Source organism: Neophocaena asiaeorientalis, unplaced genomic scaffold (genome assembly GCF_003031525.2).
Source record: "Neophocaena asiaeorientalis asiaeorientalis breed wild unplaced genomic scaffold, Neophocaena_asiaeorientalis_V1.1 scaffold134, whole genome shotgun sequence".
In the NCBI taxonomy this organism is placed as follows: Eukaryota; Metazoa; Chordata; class Mammalia; order Artiodactyla; family Phocoenidae; genus Neophocaena; species Neophocaena asiaeorientalis.
This window is the reverse complement of record NW_020185339.1, coordinates 26,471,273-26,484,963: the sequence shown is the minus strand read 5'-3', so window position 1 is coordinate 26,484,963 and position 13,691 is coordinate 26,471,273. Positions and strand designations below refer to the sequence as shown.

General features: G+C 49.2%; 1 protein-coding gene across 1 annotated transcript; it reads right to left on the bottom strand.

The window, feature by feature from the left end:
* Positions 1 to 3,055: 3,055 nt before the first annotated feature.
* KRT84 (keratin 84) lies at positions 3,056 to 11,069 on the bottom strand. The gene is given in 13 exon segments (XM_024736407.1): positions 3,056 to 3,265; positions 3,267 to 3,425; positions 3,427 to 3,458; positions 4,993 to 5,029; positions 5,494 to 5,709; positions 6,200 to 6,325; positions 6,454 to 6,618; positions 7,545 to 7,640; positions 8,117 to 8,177; positions 8,781 to 8,989; positions 10,228 to 10,567; positions 10,569 to 10,760; positions 11,041 to 11,069. Coding segments are annotated over 13 exon segments (1,872 nt in total).
* Positions 11,070 to 13,691: the final 2,622 nt, after the last annotated feature.

The window sequence follows — 13,691 nt, the reverse complement described above, 5'->3', positions numbered from 1 at the left end:
TCAGCCTTTCACCATTAAGTATGTTGTTAGCTGTAGGATGTTGCTTTGTTATTTATTTATTTATCTATTGGATGTCATTTAGGTCAAGGAAGTTCTCATCTATTCCTAGTTTGCTGAGAGTTTTTATCATGACTGGAGGTTGAATTTTGTCAAATCATTTAGTGTATCTATTAAGATAATCATATGATTTTTCCTTTTCAGTCTGTTGCTGTCATGAATTACATTAATAGGTTTTTGAAAGTTGAACCAGTCTTGCATTCTTAGGATAAACTCGATGATGTGTTATCTTTTATTTGTTGCTGTATTCAATTTACTAATATTTTGTTGAAGATTTTTTTTTTTTTTTTTTTTTTTTTGGGTAAGGATCCACTAGTGCTGACAGGGACAAATGAATAAAGACCCAGACCTAGACACATCCATCATTGTGAAATTTCAGATACCAAGGATAAAAAGGAAAGCCTAAAAACTTCCAGAAAAAAAAGGTCCAAATTAAAGTGGGTCACCCACAAGAGAATAAGAAATCTGAATAAGATTTCTCTTCAGCAACACTAGGAAGACAAAAAACAAAACAAATCAAAACAAAACACACACATACACAAACACAAAAAAATGCAGTATAGCCTTTAACATTCTTAGGAAAATAATTTTCAGCCTGGAACTGAACTGTCAAATATGAAGATATAATACAGACATTCTTAGAAACACAAAGGCTCAGAAAAATTTATTTCCCATTCATCACTCCATCACTTTTTTAATTAATTTTTTTTTGAAGATTTTTTTTTTTTTTTTTTTTTTTTTGGCGGTACGTGGGCCTCTCACTGCTGTGGCCTCTCCCGTTGCGGAGCACAGGCTCCGGACGCGCAGGCTCAGCGGCCATGGCTCACGGGCCCAGCCGCTCTGCAGCACGTGGGATCCTCCCGGACCGGGGCACGAACCCTTGTCCCCTGCATCGGCAGGCGGACTCTCAACCACTGCGCCACCAGGGGAGCCCCTGAAGATTTTTATATTTAGTTTCATGACAGATACTGACCTGTAGTTTTTCTTTTCTTATTATTTCTTTGCTTGGTTTTGGTATCAGGGTAATGCTGGTCTCATAAAAGGAGTTGGGAAGTTTTCCCTCCTCTTATGTTTTCTGGAAGAATCTGGGTTGAATTTTTCCTTAAATATTTGGTAGAACGCACCAGGGAAGGTATTTGGGCCTGAAGTTTTCTTTTTTGGAAGATTTTAAACTACATGTTCAATTCTTTTAGTAGAAATACAGCTATTCAGGTAGGACTGGCTACACAGATTGTGGGGCTTAATGTAAAATAAAAATGCAGGGCCCCTTGTTAAAAATTATTAAGGAATTCAAGATGATGACAAGAGTCATTAAACCATGTGTGGGGACTTTCTATGGTGTGAGGTCCTCTGTGGTTGCACAAGACACACGTTAAGAGTTCTGGTCACAGTTCCGATGTGTTTGTGTGCGTGTGTGTGTGTGCATGGGGTTTCTTGTACCAATAAGCAGCTGGTGTCCCACAGTTCAACTCAATTCTGACACTATCTACCTGGAGATAGCATCAGATTCCACAGGTCAAGGGTTCAGTCCTACAAGACTGCCCACCCCCAACCCTGCTTTAGTTGCCAGTTGCAAACCCAGGCTGTCACCTGGACTTTTGACCAACCGGCTATAGATTGAAAGTTTCAAAGACTTCTCCTTGGCTTTGATTAATTTGCTAGAGTGGCTCACAGAACTCAGGGAAACATTTTACTTACTAGATTACCAGTTTATTATAAAAAGATATAACTCAGGAACAGCCAGATGGAAGAGATGTATAGGGCAAGGTATGGGGGAAGGGTGCAGAGCATCCACGTTCTCTCCACGTGTGCCACTCCTCCACATGTTCACCAATGCAGAAACTCTCTGAATCCCCCAGTCCTCGTGGGGTTTTTATGGAGGCTTCATTACATAGTCAGGATTGATTGATTGATTCAACCTCCAACCCTGCTTCCCTCCCTGGAGGTTGGGGAGGGTGGACTGAAAGTTCCAACCCACTAAACACATGGTTGGGTCTCTTGGCCCCTGCAATGATCCCAGAGGAACTGGGGGCAGGGTGGGACTTGGGGAACAAGTGAAGGATTTCGCCCTGGTAGGGAGGAGGCTGGAGGGCAATGCGTGGAGAGAAGTGGCATTTGTTTTCAGAGCTTTTGCTATATGTCTCGTCTCCCTTGCTGAGTTGTGAGCCCCTCCAGGGAGGGGCCTGAGCGCTCTTTCCTCAGTACCTCCCCTGTCCCAGGACACCAGCCTCTGCCCTTGGCAAGTCCCCAGGGGGGTGGGCTAGTGGAGTCTAGGAGGCAAGCTCCCCCATCCCCAGTGTGATTGGGAAGGAAAGGCCAGAGTCCTAGTGATGCTAGCTTGGCAAGTTTATTGAAATCCCAGCAACACAAAGAGCAGTACAGACAGGCACCCATCCCAGCCCAGGCCTCCCTGGAGCGTGCAGACATAAACCCCCCTGCAGTGAACAGAGTTGGGCCTCCCTCACACCACCAGCAGGGGCGTGGAGTGTTGCAGGGTCCATCTCTCTACCAGCACCCACCCACCTCGTGGACTCACATGCCAGGGTTACACCAGCACCCCAGGAAGAGAAGCAGCTAGGATCTATGCCACTCGGAGAAGAACCATCTCTGGGGACTCAGGGATCCCTTGGCCCACCAACAACGGTGGATCCTTCTGGGTCAGGAAGAGAAGGAAAGGACCTTCTCCTGCCAGGGAAAGGAAGGGGAGGGAAGCAGAGGACAGTGGCTGAGGACACCTGCTGTGTGGACAGCCAGCTCTCCATTCTCTAAGTTAATCCAAAGCTAGGACCAACATGCTGATTTTTGTAATTGCATTGAATCTGCATTTCTTGAGGTCTTTGGGCTGGGTGGTGAGGAGTGACCCAAAGGAAGGAAACTGGGAGTCAGGGAGAGGCCAGTCCACTGGGGCTGCGGATGGAGCGTCTAGGTGGTGAAAAAAATCCCCCCAGAGGACACAGGCCAGGCAGAGCAGCCCTTGGCTTCTTGGCAGGATGGGTACCTAGAGCGCCCTCGGCCCAGAGTCCGGGCACTTTGGGGACAGAAGCAGAGCCGTGGAGATGGTTCTCCCTGGTCGGTGGCTGGCCGGCGCTCGGTTCGAGGTGGTGGTGGACACGAAGTGGACGCTGGAACCGCGGCTGCTGAAGCCGCCCTCAGTGGGCAGCAGGCAGGGGACGCTGGGGGTGCAGGTCTCGCCCACAAGCACGGAGCTCCCCTCCCCGGAAGCCCGCGCTCAGCGGGTCCCCACCGCCCACGACCTGGGCCCCGCCCACATTCGAGCTCCAGAAGCCGCTGGACCGGTTGCTGCTGCGGCCCGAGATGGTGACCCCGCCGCGGGAGAGGCTGCAGGTGGTGACCAGAGGCTTGGGCCCCGCACACCAGGCCGCCCCGGGAACTGCTCACCGCTGTGGGAGGATGAAACCCTCAGTGAGGCTGCCTCATCCTCCACCTCCCACTGGGGGTGGGGGGAGGGACGGGCGGTGGCAGCAGGGGAAGTGGCCTGGGTCCGAGTAGTTCCTACTGTCTACATAGTCAGTACCCACTTTTCCCTTCTCTTGTCTGGGTGTCTCAAAGACTGTGACTCCACTGAAGTCAAACATTCGGACTAAAATGGAAGAATTCAGCCAGTTCCCCAGGTGTTGGCCTATAGCCATAAGCCCACCACCATTTATATACGGCCAAAGTCAGGTTGGGTTGAGTGAGGTGGGTAGTGATCTGGATTACCCAGCAGCTGCGTCAGTAGCTTCTATGAAGCCACAGGGCTTCTCTCTTCCAATGATATCATGCTCCTTGGCGGTCCCCACATTGCCCATCAGAAAGGTAGTCCTGGGCTCCCCTGGTGGCGCAGTGGTTGAGAGTCCGCCTGCCGATGCAGGGGACGCGGGTTCGTGCCCCAGTCTGGGAAGATCCCGCATGCCGCGGAGCGGCTGGGCCCGTGAGCCGTGGCCACTGGGCCTGCGCGTCCGGAGCCTGTGCTCCGCAGCGGGAGAGGCCACAACGGTGAGAGACCCGCGTACCGCAAAAAAAAAAAAAAAAAAAAAAAGGTAGTCCTTCGTTCCTCCTGACCCACTGATGGCTCTGCTCTCTAGCCCTCTGGTCTTCACTGGGCACACCTCCATGACCCAGGACGCTAATCTGATTAAACCTTGCTTAGACCAGCCCCCAGGGTGGACGGCCTCCCTATCATCCTTCTCCTCTCACCAGAATCCTTCCTGCCATCTGTGACCCACCCGGTTTAGCATACACAGCTGTGTATATTTGCGCTTTTGGATCAGAAATCTGGGTTTGAATTCTGGCCGTGCCACTGACTACCTTTGTGATTTCTGGCATGTCCTGTATTTTCTCTGATGGAGTAAAAGGGGATTGTGCATGCCTATTCCTCCCCCCGGGGTTTTGAGGATTAGGGTGACGGTGGATAGGACCCATCTCAAGAAGGTTATAATTCTGGAGAGGAGGGGCTGGGTCTCACCTTCTTTGTGTCCCTACCCTGCAGAGCCCAGCACAGGTCTTGAGCGCTTTGTTTGGTGGCTGTAGCCGCAGCAGCAGCAAGGGGACTTGCGTTTAGCCTCGCCATCCCCTGCCATCAGGAGGGGAGGGAACTCCCTGGCATAGACCTTTCCATTCCTCCTCTGGTCTTTGCCCTCGAAGGACAAGACCACCTAAAGCAAAAAGACTGACTCTCTTCTGGAACCCTCTCCCACGTACCAGGCCCTGCAAACCTTTGTGATTGCTTAGCTCCGGGGAGGAAGGCTCTGGGGGTGTCTCAGACCTCAGCTAAAGGGATGCTCTCAGTTTAGGGGCCAGATGGTCCCTGCTCCCCTGGCTGTCATGGCCAGTCTGGCCATGGGCTCCTGACCCCAATGTGGGCTTGAGTTTAAAGGACATTTGAAGGGCCCCAGGAGAGAAATGTGTGAAGAGGAAAAGACTGAAGGTTCTTACATATGTCTACTGGTCCAACACCTTCATAGATCCTGGAGAGAGAAAGAAACAAGTTCACAAGGTGTCATTCCCTGAAAACCTAGGTGCTATCAGAGGGCTCAGTGGACCAGTGGTTCTCACCCTTGGCTGCACAAGCATCAGGGAGCTTTGAAAAATGACACGTTCCTAATCCCTGCCCCAAAACTATTGAATCAAAATATTTGAGGGAATGTCTTCTTCTTTTTTTTCTTTCTTATTTTAAAACAAGCTAACCAATCAAGCAGAACTCCCTGTGATTCTGGTACAGCCCGTCCACAGGCTTGCACTGAGAGGCACAGATCTAGAGCCATCTTCTAAACCCCTGCCAAGGGCAACCCGCCTAAGGTTTGCAGAAAAAATAGTTACCCCTAGAGAGTGCCCATTTCAGCAATTCTTCACGTAGTTCCCTCCCCCACTTAGTCTTTCTAGAAGCCGGAAGTCTGACCCCACTCCCACCTGCTGCACTGAGAGCACTTAGTGGCTCTCCTCGCCTTCCAGCAGGCGCTTATAGGTGGCGACCTCGATGTCCAGGGCCAGCTTGACATTCGTCACCTCCTGGTACTCCTTCAGCTGCCGTGCCATGTCCTGCTTGGCCTGCTGCAGGGCAGCCTCCAGCTCCGCCAGCTTGCACTTGGCGTCGCTGAGGGCTGCCTCGCCCCACTGCTCTGCCTCGGCCACAGCGGTCTCCAGCTTGTGGTGCTGGGGGGAGGGCAGTTTGCAGGTGGGCTTTGGCAGGGACTAGGGGATCCTCAGGTCAGACTAGAAACTCTGCCCCCTGTGAGTGAGCACATAGCATGGGATGGAGCCTGTGGAGGATGCGTTCCCAGGGATTGTCATCCTGTAGTTTGACGTCACCAGGGAGCAGAACATTGCTTATCTTCCATTTCTATCCTCACTGATTTTGCACTGACTGATTTCTGCTGCTCTAAACCAGTGGGGTCCAGAGAGCAAAGTCATTCTTTCTGCCTCACATTCCCCTCTAAGTCAGCCCCAGGTCTTTCCTTCTACGTGGGAGACTCTTTCCCTGGTTCCACATTTTCCTCCCCCAGGAAGTCTTCCTGGACTAATTCTCTTATTCCTATGTTTCTGGGTCCTGGTGGCCTCCCCCACATCTTCAGACTTGGGCTCCCCAGAGCTTGGGGCCCTGCCTGTCCTCCCTGTGGGGCTTTTTCTCCTTTCTTTCGCTCACCTGAGCCTTGGCGTGCTCGATCTCTGCCTTCAGCCTCTGGATCAGGTGGGTCAGCTCATTGATCTCATCCCGAGTGTTACGCAGGTTGTCACAGTGTTGGCCAGCAGTCACCTGCATCTCCTCATACTGGCGGGTGGGGGAGAAAGGGGTATTCCGAGGGCTTGAAGATTGGGTCAAGATCACAGCCCACTTTGTCATCCATGAGTCTGACCCCAGGGCTGCCTGCACCCTTTCCCCAGCGCCCTCCTGCCCACCTTGGTCTGGTACCAGGCCTCTGCATCAGCCCGACTGCGCCTGGCAATCTCTTCATACTGGGCCTTGATATCGGCGATGATCCCATCAAAGTTCAGGTCCCGGCTGTTGTCTATCTTCACGATGACTGATGTCTCAGAGATGTGTGACTGCAGCAACTGGATTTCCTGTGTTGTAGGATCAGCGAGACAGATGGGCTCAGAGTCCCGTCAGTGACCAGGGCTCTGCCACAGGGTCCCCAGGATGCGGAGCCGGAGGAGAGAGCATTGCTTGTTTGTTCAGAGCAAAGCAATGGGGCAGATCGTCCAAACCAAAAGCAAAGAAAAAGAGGTGGCCCAGAACCGTTTCAGTCTGACTTTAAACCCTTGTTATATACTAGGAGACGTTCCTTTAACATCTTAACTTCTTAGGTGACTATTAAAACCATGGGGGCCTAAGGACTTGGCAGAGAGGAGTGAGACCATGCTAAAGCTTAAACTTTCTTTGGCTTATCCACACAGTGGCTGTGCCAGTCTGGATCACTGAGAGCTGACAATATTTTAGAACATGGTGGTCTAGGAATTCCTATATCCCAAGTTCTTAATAGAACCAGGCGTGGGGCTGGGGGAGGGCTGGGAACTGGCCTGCAAGGTGAGGGCCCCAGAGGGAGCTTTCTTCAGCCTTTCCACTCAGAGCCAGCCATTTAGCTCTGATTGGGACCGTTCCAGACCAAACAGAAGCAAAAGATCGCTAGTTCATTTGACTAATTAGGTAACACAATTTTTCTTACATCTCCTAGAAAATCAGTTTTCCAGGGTCTTCTCATCAGTAGATAGGAAGTGACATTCCTAGACCCCAGTCTTTAGATTGGTCAACAAGAAGTTGGCTCATGGATCCAAGGAGTTGATTCGTAGATCTGAGTCAGGCTGCTGAGAAGCCTGCTCCCCTTACCTTCTCCACTTGTACATACATCAACATATAGAGGATATAGATTTGATGGGAGGAGAGATGTATGATACCAAAGGTTAGAAAATACTCTAGTCCAGTGAATCCCCCAGGGAGTCCAGACCACACACTGAGCTCCTTGGATAGCTCAGAGGGGATGACCACTTACCGCCATGTATAGGGTTTTCAGGAAGTTGATATCCTGAGTTAAGGTATCCACGTTGGCCTCTAGATCAGACTTTTTTGAGAAAGCTGTATCCACATCCTGTATCAAAGAGAGAAGGACAAAATGCTCATTACTTGCACACTGTTTAACCTCCCCACCTTGGCAGGCTCTGGAGGTGGGTGGGAACACCAGGCCAGTTCCCACAGGGCCAGGCCAAGTGGGACAGATGGGAAAGTCATTGGGTGGAAATACAGCTTAGTGACTCTTTTTCTTCTCTCTTATATAGCATGAAACCCCCAGGGATGCTGGACATTTTCTGATGCTTATTTAGAGGCAAGAAGAGTCTAGACAATCCAAGACTTTTCAGATGTCATCCCTTCAGACCTCTGCTCTCTTGAAGACCCAATTCTAAGTCACTGGAGGCCAAATCGGAACTTCGAAGGGAAGCGGTTGTGACCTTAGGGGGTCCACTGTGTGTAAGTGTTCACAGGGCTGCCCGGGCAGTGTCCTGGAGTTGCGAGAACGTTTGTCTGTCTGGAGGAGAAGTTTGCCTGGGCCTGTTGCTCTCCTTTTACCTTCTTCAGAGCCACAAACTCATTCTCAGCGTTGGCCAGGGGTCCCACCTCCTCTTCATACGCGGATGATAAGGATGAAGAGGGTGAGTTCTCACTCTGAACTGAGAGCCGATTACTCCCAGCTCCCCAGTTATCACCTCTTGTGACCTCTCTGCTCCGTCCAGGAGCCTGGCTCCCTGTTGCCATCTGCATGTTTTCATCCACTCTGTCCCATCTTTAAGACCTTTTATGAGTCCACAGCCCTTGGTTTCTCCAAATCCCTTTTACTTTCTCAAATTGGATGTGGGGTCTGAAAACCTGGACCTTTGCTCCTCTGCTGGAAAAGCCTTAGGGTCATTGCACTTAGAGGAAGTAGGACCTTATTTGTGGCTGGACGTAGGCACTGTTCTCAAAACCAGAGAATTTCTTTTTCTGGGGTCAACTCACCCATGCTCACAGGCAGGATTAGGGACAACCATGCCCAATTCCAAGTCTCCTTTCTCCTCAGGACCCATGGAGGGCCTCCTCCTCTCATACATATCACATCCCCACCCCTGTCTTCAGGCTGGGAATCGAAACCAGCATTCAACCCTGATCCTTCCGGCAGCTCTCATCCAAGCTTGGCTGCTGCTTTGGGGACCAGCCCGTGCCCATCCTAGGTCAGTGCAGTCCGGCAGCCACTCACTTCTTCTTGAAACCCTCAGGGACATCCTGCATGTTGTTCCCCTTAGCCTCCAGCCGGGCCCGTTCGCTGTTCACTACGTCCAGCTGTCTCTGCAGGCTGGTGATGTAGTTCTCGAAGAGGGGCTCCGGGTTGCTCCTGGCATATTTCTGCTCTTGGAGGAAGTTCCACTTGGTCTCTAGGAGCTTATTCTGCTGTTCCAGGAACCGCACCTAAATCCACAGGGGCAAAGACATGGCAATTGGAGTGCTTGATATAGTTACCTGTATGTCAACGTTGCTCAGATGGCCAGAGGTGACTTAAACCTGTGGTGACATCGTTCCCCCTTCTGTTGAATTTAGCTCCTCCTCTAACTCGGTAGAATCTGGCAGAGCAGGTCTACAACCCCTCCTCGTGCTCAACCAGGCTTATCTACAAACAGAAGCTTTGGAACCAAAGCTCTTCAACCATTTCCCTTTCAACCCTCTGAGAAAGGTGAGGGCTGGTTCACTGGAAAGTTGGAGATCGATTCTACCTGAGATGGGGTTTGCCTATATCTGAAAACTGATTTCAGCCATCCCTAGCAGGGAATGAGGAGCAGAGTAAAGTACATGGGGCTGGGATGTGGTATTAGGAGGTGGGAATTCTCAGGTCATAATTCATATACCCATCACCTCAGAAATTCCATCAGCTGAGACTTATAGAGCTGGAGGGGAACATAGAGGCCATTTGCTCCAACCCCTCATTTCGGAGTGAAATGAAGCTCGCAGAGGTGAGTTTCCAATCTCAGACACAATAGAGCATCCCCACTTCATGGAGACACGGTCTGGGGTTTGGGGCTGTGTCAGTTCCACCTCCCTGTTCCTCTCATCAGCCTGAAGACCAGTGACCAGCAGTGGTCATTCCCTACTGTTTCCCTCAATCTAGGGGACTCAGCTGAATCTGGATATCCCAGGTGGGGGAGGGGTAGAATTCTTTGCTTTGTACAAAAATTACTCAACTCCATTCTCCATTTCTTTAAGCCTGAATAGGTGTGGCCACTCAGCCTTAGAAACCATGGAAACTTCAAAGAGAGCATGAGGATCTCAAAGGATAAGACCTCTTAAACCTGTACCAGCCAACACCTGGTGGAGGTGTTAGTGTTTCTACCCTGTTAGGGAGATATTCCTAAGTGACTAGGTGGTAGGTCTTAGTTTGTTCAGATGCCTTCAGATTTGGCTGGATGTTCCTCCTTCCCCCAGAAGACACCACCGTCTTCATCTATCCCTCTATGCAGCGCTTCCTCGGGCTCGTCCTGGCTCCACAGCAGCGTGACCCAGAAATCATACTGCCATGTCTCTGGCTGGTGCCTGAAGGATCTGGGGTCAAGGTCGATGCCCTAGGTCTGGACCAGTTCTTCTTAAGGGAGAGAACATCTCAGTGCATTTAGCTCGCGTCATCCCAGACCCAGAGGTTGAGCTGTCACAAGTACCTTGTCGATGAAGGAGGCGAATTTGTTGTTGAGGGTCTCAGTTTGCTCCTTCTCATCCTTCTTCACCCTCTGGGCATTAGGGTCAATCTCCAGGCTGAGGTGGGTCAGCAGGCTCTGGTTAACAGTCACTGCCGTGATGGACGGGGCTGCTGGCACTCCAGCTCCTCCAACTTGGTAGCCAAAGCCAGGGCCGCCAAAGCCATAGCCGAGGCCACTGCCGGCTCCAAACCCCAGACCAGCGCCACTCCCATCACCAGAGCCAAAGGCCATCCCACTGCCAGAACCGAGGCCAACTCCGTAGCGGATGGGCCGAGGGCACACAGCTACTCTCCGGGGTGACACTCCGACTGCCAAAGCTGCTAAGACCCTGGAAGCGGGGCCCACTCCTGCAGGAGACAGAGCTGGCCCGGAAGTGGTTCAGGTTCTGGGGGGGCATTGCTGAGCAAGAGCTGAAGCTGCCCACATGGCGACCAGAGCTGACTGTGTCAGAGCGGCAAGATGTGACGGTGTCCTGGGTGAGAGGCAAGCAGCGACTGCAGAGCAGGGGGAGCTGGAGCTGGGAGGCCCTCTGAGGCCAGTGGATTCCTCTAAGCACTTTTATGTGTGTGGGGATCTGAGGATTGGCCCCATAAAAATGGAAAAAGCCATTTGGAAGCATTTATGAGCTTGGGTAGTTAGCAGAAAATCTTCCAGCCTGTAACCTCCTTCACAATGAGTTAATCTCAGACACACCTATTTTCCTCAGAATCAGGGCCATAACATCAAACCTATAAACATTAAAAACATATAAACTCGTAAACATTATGGTCCTACTTTTTCCACAAGTCCACCACTATTGCCATTATGGGGACCTTAATTTGCTTTGGTCATAAATCCAATAGGCTTTCCACAGTAAGTGTGGCTAACCACCAGCAAGTTAGGATGGTAACTGCTCCAGCAAGAGGCTGCAGCTATACAGATAACCCCCTCAATAGATGGGGGTGTGCAGAAGACAGGCAGGCTTTTCATAGCTCTAAGTAAGAAATGATATGGTGAGAATACAGTTTGTTGCATTCCTGTAGATGGATTAAACAGTCCAAAAACATTTTGCAGTGTTTTATCTAACCTCTATGATCTGATTTGACTGTTTACATAAAAATTGAATTGTCACTAAAGCTCATTTGGGGTAGTGTAGATACATGTCTGATTCAAGACACTCAAAGGAGAGCCATTCATTCATACGTTCATTTATTCATTTGACAATTACCAGTTACTCTCTCTCAGGTAATGTGCTTGGTGCCGAGGGTACAGAGATAAAAAAATGGTCTCTGTCCTCCTGGTGTTGGGGGGAGATTAATCTTGAGGACTTCTACCAACCAATACTTTTGTGGCATAGTTTGAGGCCAAAATTATGTATGATTTGGCCATGTATCTGTGTGGAAAGTTAACCACATAATTTTGAGCCCCCAAAATACACATTAGGGCTGATCTATAGTCCTGCCTATGCAGGTTCCTTGCATTATTGATGAATCTTTGGTTAGGAGGGAGAGACACCAAGCAATAAGCATCTGGGTAGGAAATGAAAAGTTCTAAGTCACTGGATATCATTATCGTTGTTAATCAATATCGCAGGTATTTCAGGACCCAGAGACAGATGTTTGCCTTTTCTATTCTAGAGAGTGAAATGATTTGTCCTACTCATCTGTGCCTGGGGGAACTTGTGCTTGACTAGATGCTCACTTGGGATTCTACTTGGAAGGGGATATGTGCTTTTCTCTGGAGCTATCCATCTCAGGTCTTTACTATTTTCTTCCATCCCAATCTCTATATCTTTGATTTCTTTTTCTTGTCTTACTGCATTAGCTAGGACTTCCAGTTTGATGTTGAAAAGCAGTGGTGAGAGGGGGCATCTTTGCCTTATTCCTGATTTTTGGTGGGAAATCTTCAAGTTTCTTACCATTAAGTACAATGTTAGCTGTAGTTTTTTTGTAGATATATATATTTTTTGTCAAGTTGAGGAATTTTTCCTCTGTTCCTAGTTTACTACTGTTTTATACAGACCCAGCTATCAGGTGTATGTCTAAAGGGAGAAGCAGAAAAATAATAATAACACAATACTTCTTGTGAAGGTTGCATGGGACCTCCAGGTTGCTAAAATCACTGGTCCATTCCCAGCTCTCATTTAACTTAGCAGGATTTGACATAGTTGATCATTCCCTTTTCCTTAAAACAATTTCTTCTTTTGGTTTCCAGATACCACATTCTCCTGATTTTCTATACATATTACTGACTGCTTCTTTTCAGTTTTCTCAACCAGTTTATCCTCATATCCCTGACCTCTACACACCACAGCATCATTGGGCTCAGCCCTTGTACCTGTTCATGTCTTTATCTATACTTGTTCCCTTCATGACAGCATACAGCCTCATGACTTAAGTACCATCTTTCCACTGATGACTGCCAAGGTGTATCTCTATCCCAGGCAGCATCCCTTCTGTGCCCCACATGTATATATATATATATATTTATGGTACGCGGGCCTCTCACTGTTGTGGCCTCTCCCGTTGTGGAGCACAGACTCCGGACGTGCAGGCCCAGCGGCCATGGCTCACGGGCCCAGCCGTATTATGGGGACCTTAATTTGCTTTGGTCATAAATCCAATAGGCTTTCCACAGTAAGTGTGGCTAACCACCAGCAAGTTAGGATGGTAACTGCTCCAGCAAGAGGCTGCAGCTATACAGATAACCCCCTCAATAGATGGGGGTGTGCAGAAGACAGGCAGGCTTTTCATAGCTCTAAGTAAGAAATGATATGGTGAGAATACAGTTTGTTGCATTCCTGTAGATGGATTAAACAGTCCAAAAACATTTTGCAGTGTTTTATCTAACCTCTATGATCTGATTTGACTGTTTACATAAAAATTGAATTGTCACTAAAGCTCATTTGGGGTAGTGTAGATACATGTCTGATTCAAGACACTCAAAGGAGAGCCATTCATTCATACGTTCATTTATTCATTTGACAATTACCAGTTACTCTCTCTCAGGTAATGTGCTTGGTGCCGAGGGTACAGAGATAAAAAAATGGTCTCTGTCCTCCTGGTGTTGGGGGGAGATTAATCTTGAGGACTTCTACCAACCAATACTTTTGTGGCATAGTTTGAGGCCAAAATTATGTATGATTTGGCCATGTATCTGTGTGGAAAGTTAACCACATAATTTTGAGCCCCCAAAATACACATTAGGGCTGATCTATAGTCCTGCCTATGCAGGTTCCTTGCATTATTGATGAATCTTTGGTTAGGAGGGAGAGACACCAAGCAATAAGCATCTGGGTAGGAAATGAAAAGTTCTAAGTCACTGGATATCATTATCGTTGTTAATCAATATCGCAGGTATTTCAGGACCCAGAGACAGATGTTTGCCTTTTCTATTCTAGAGAGTGAAATGATTTGTCCTACTCATCTGTGCCTGGGGGAACTTGT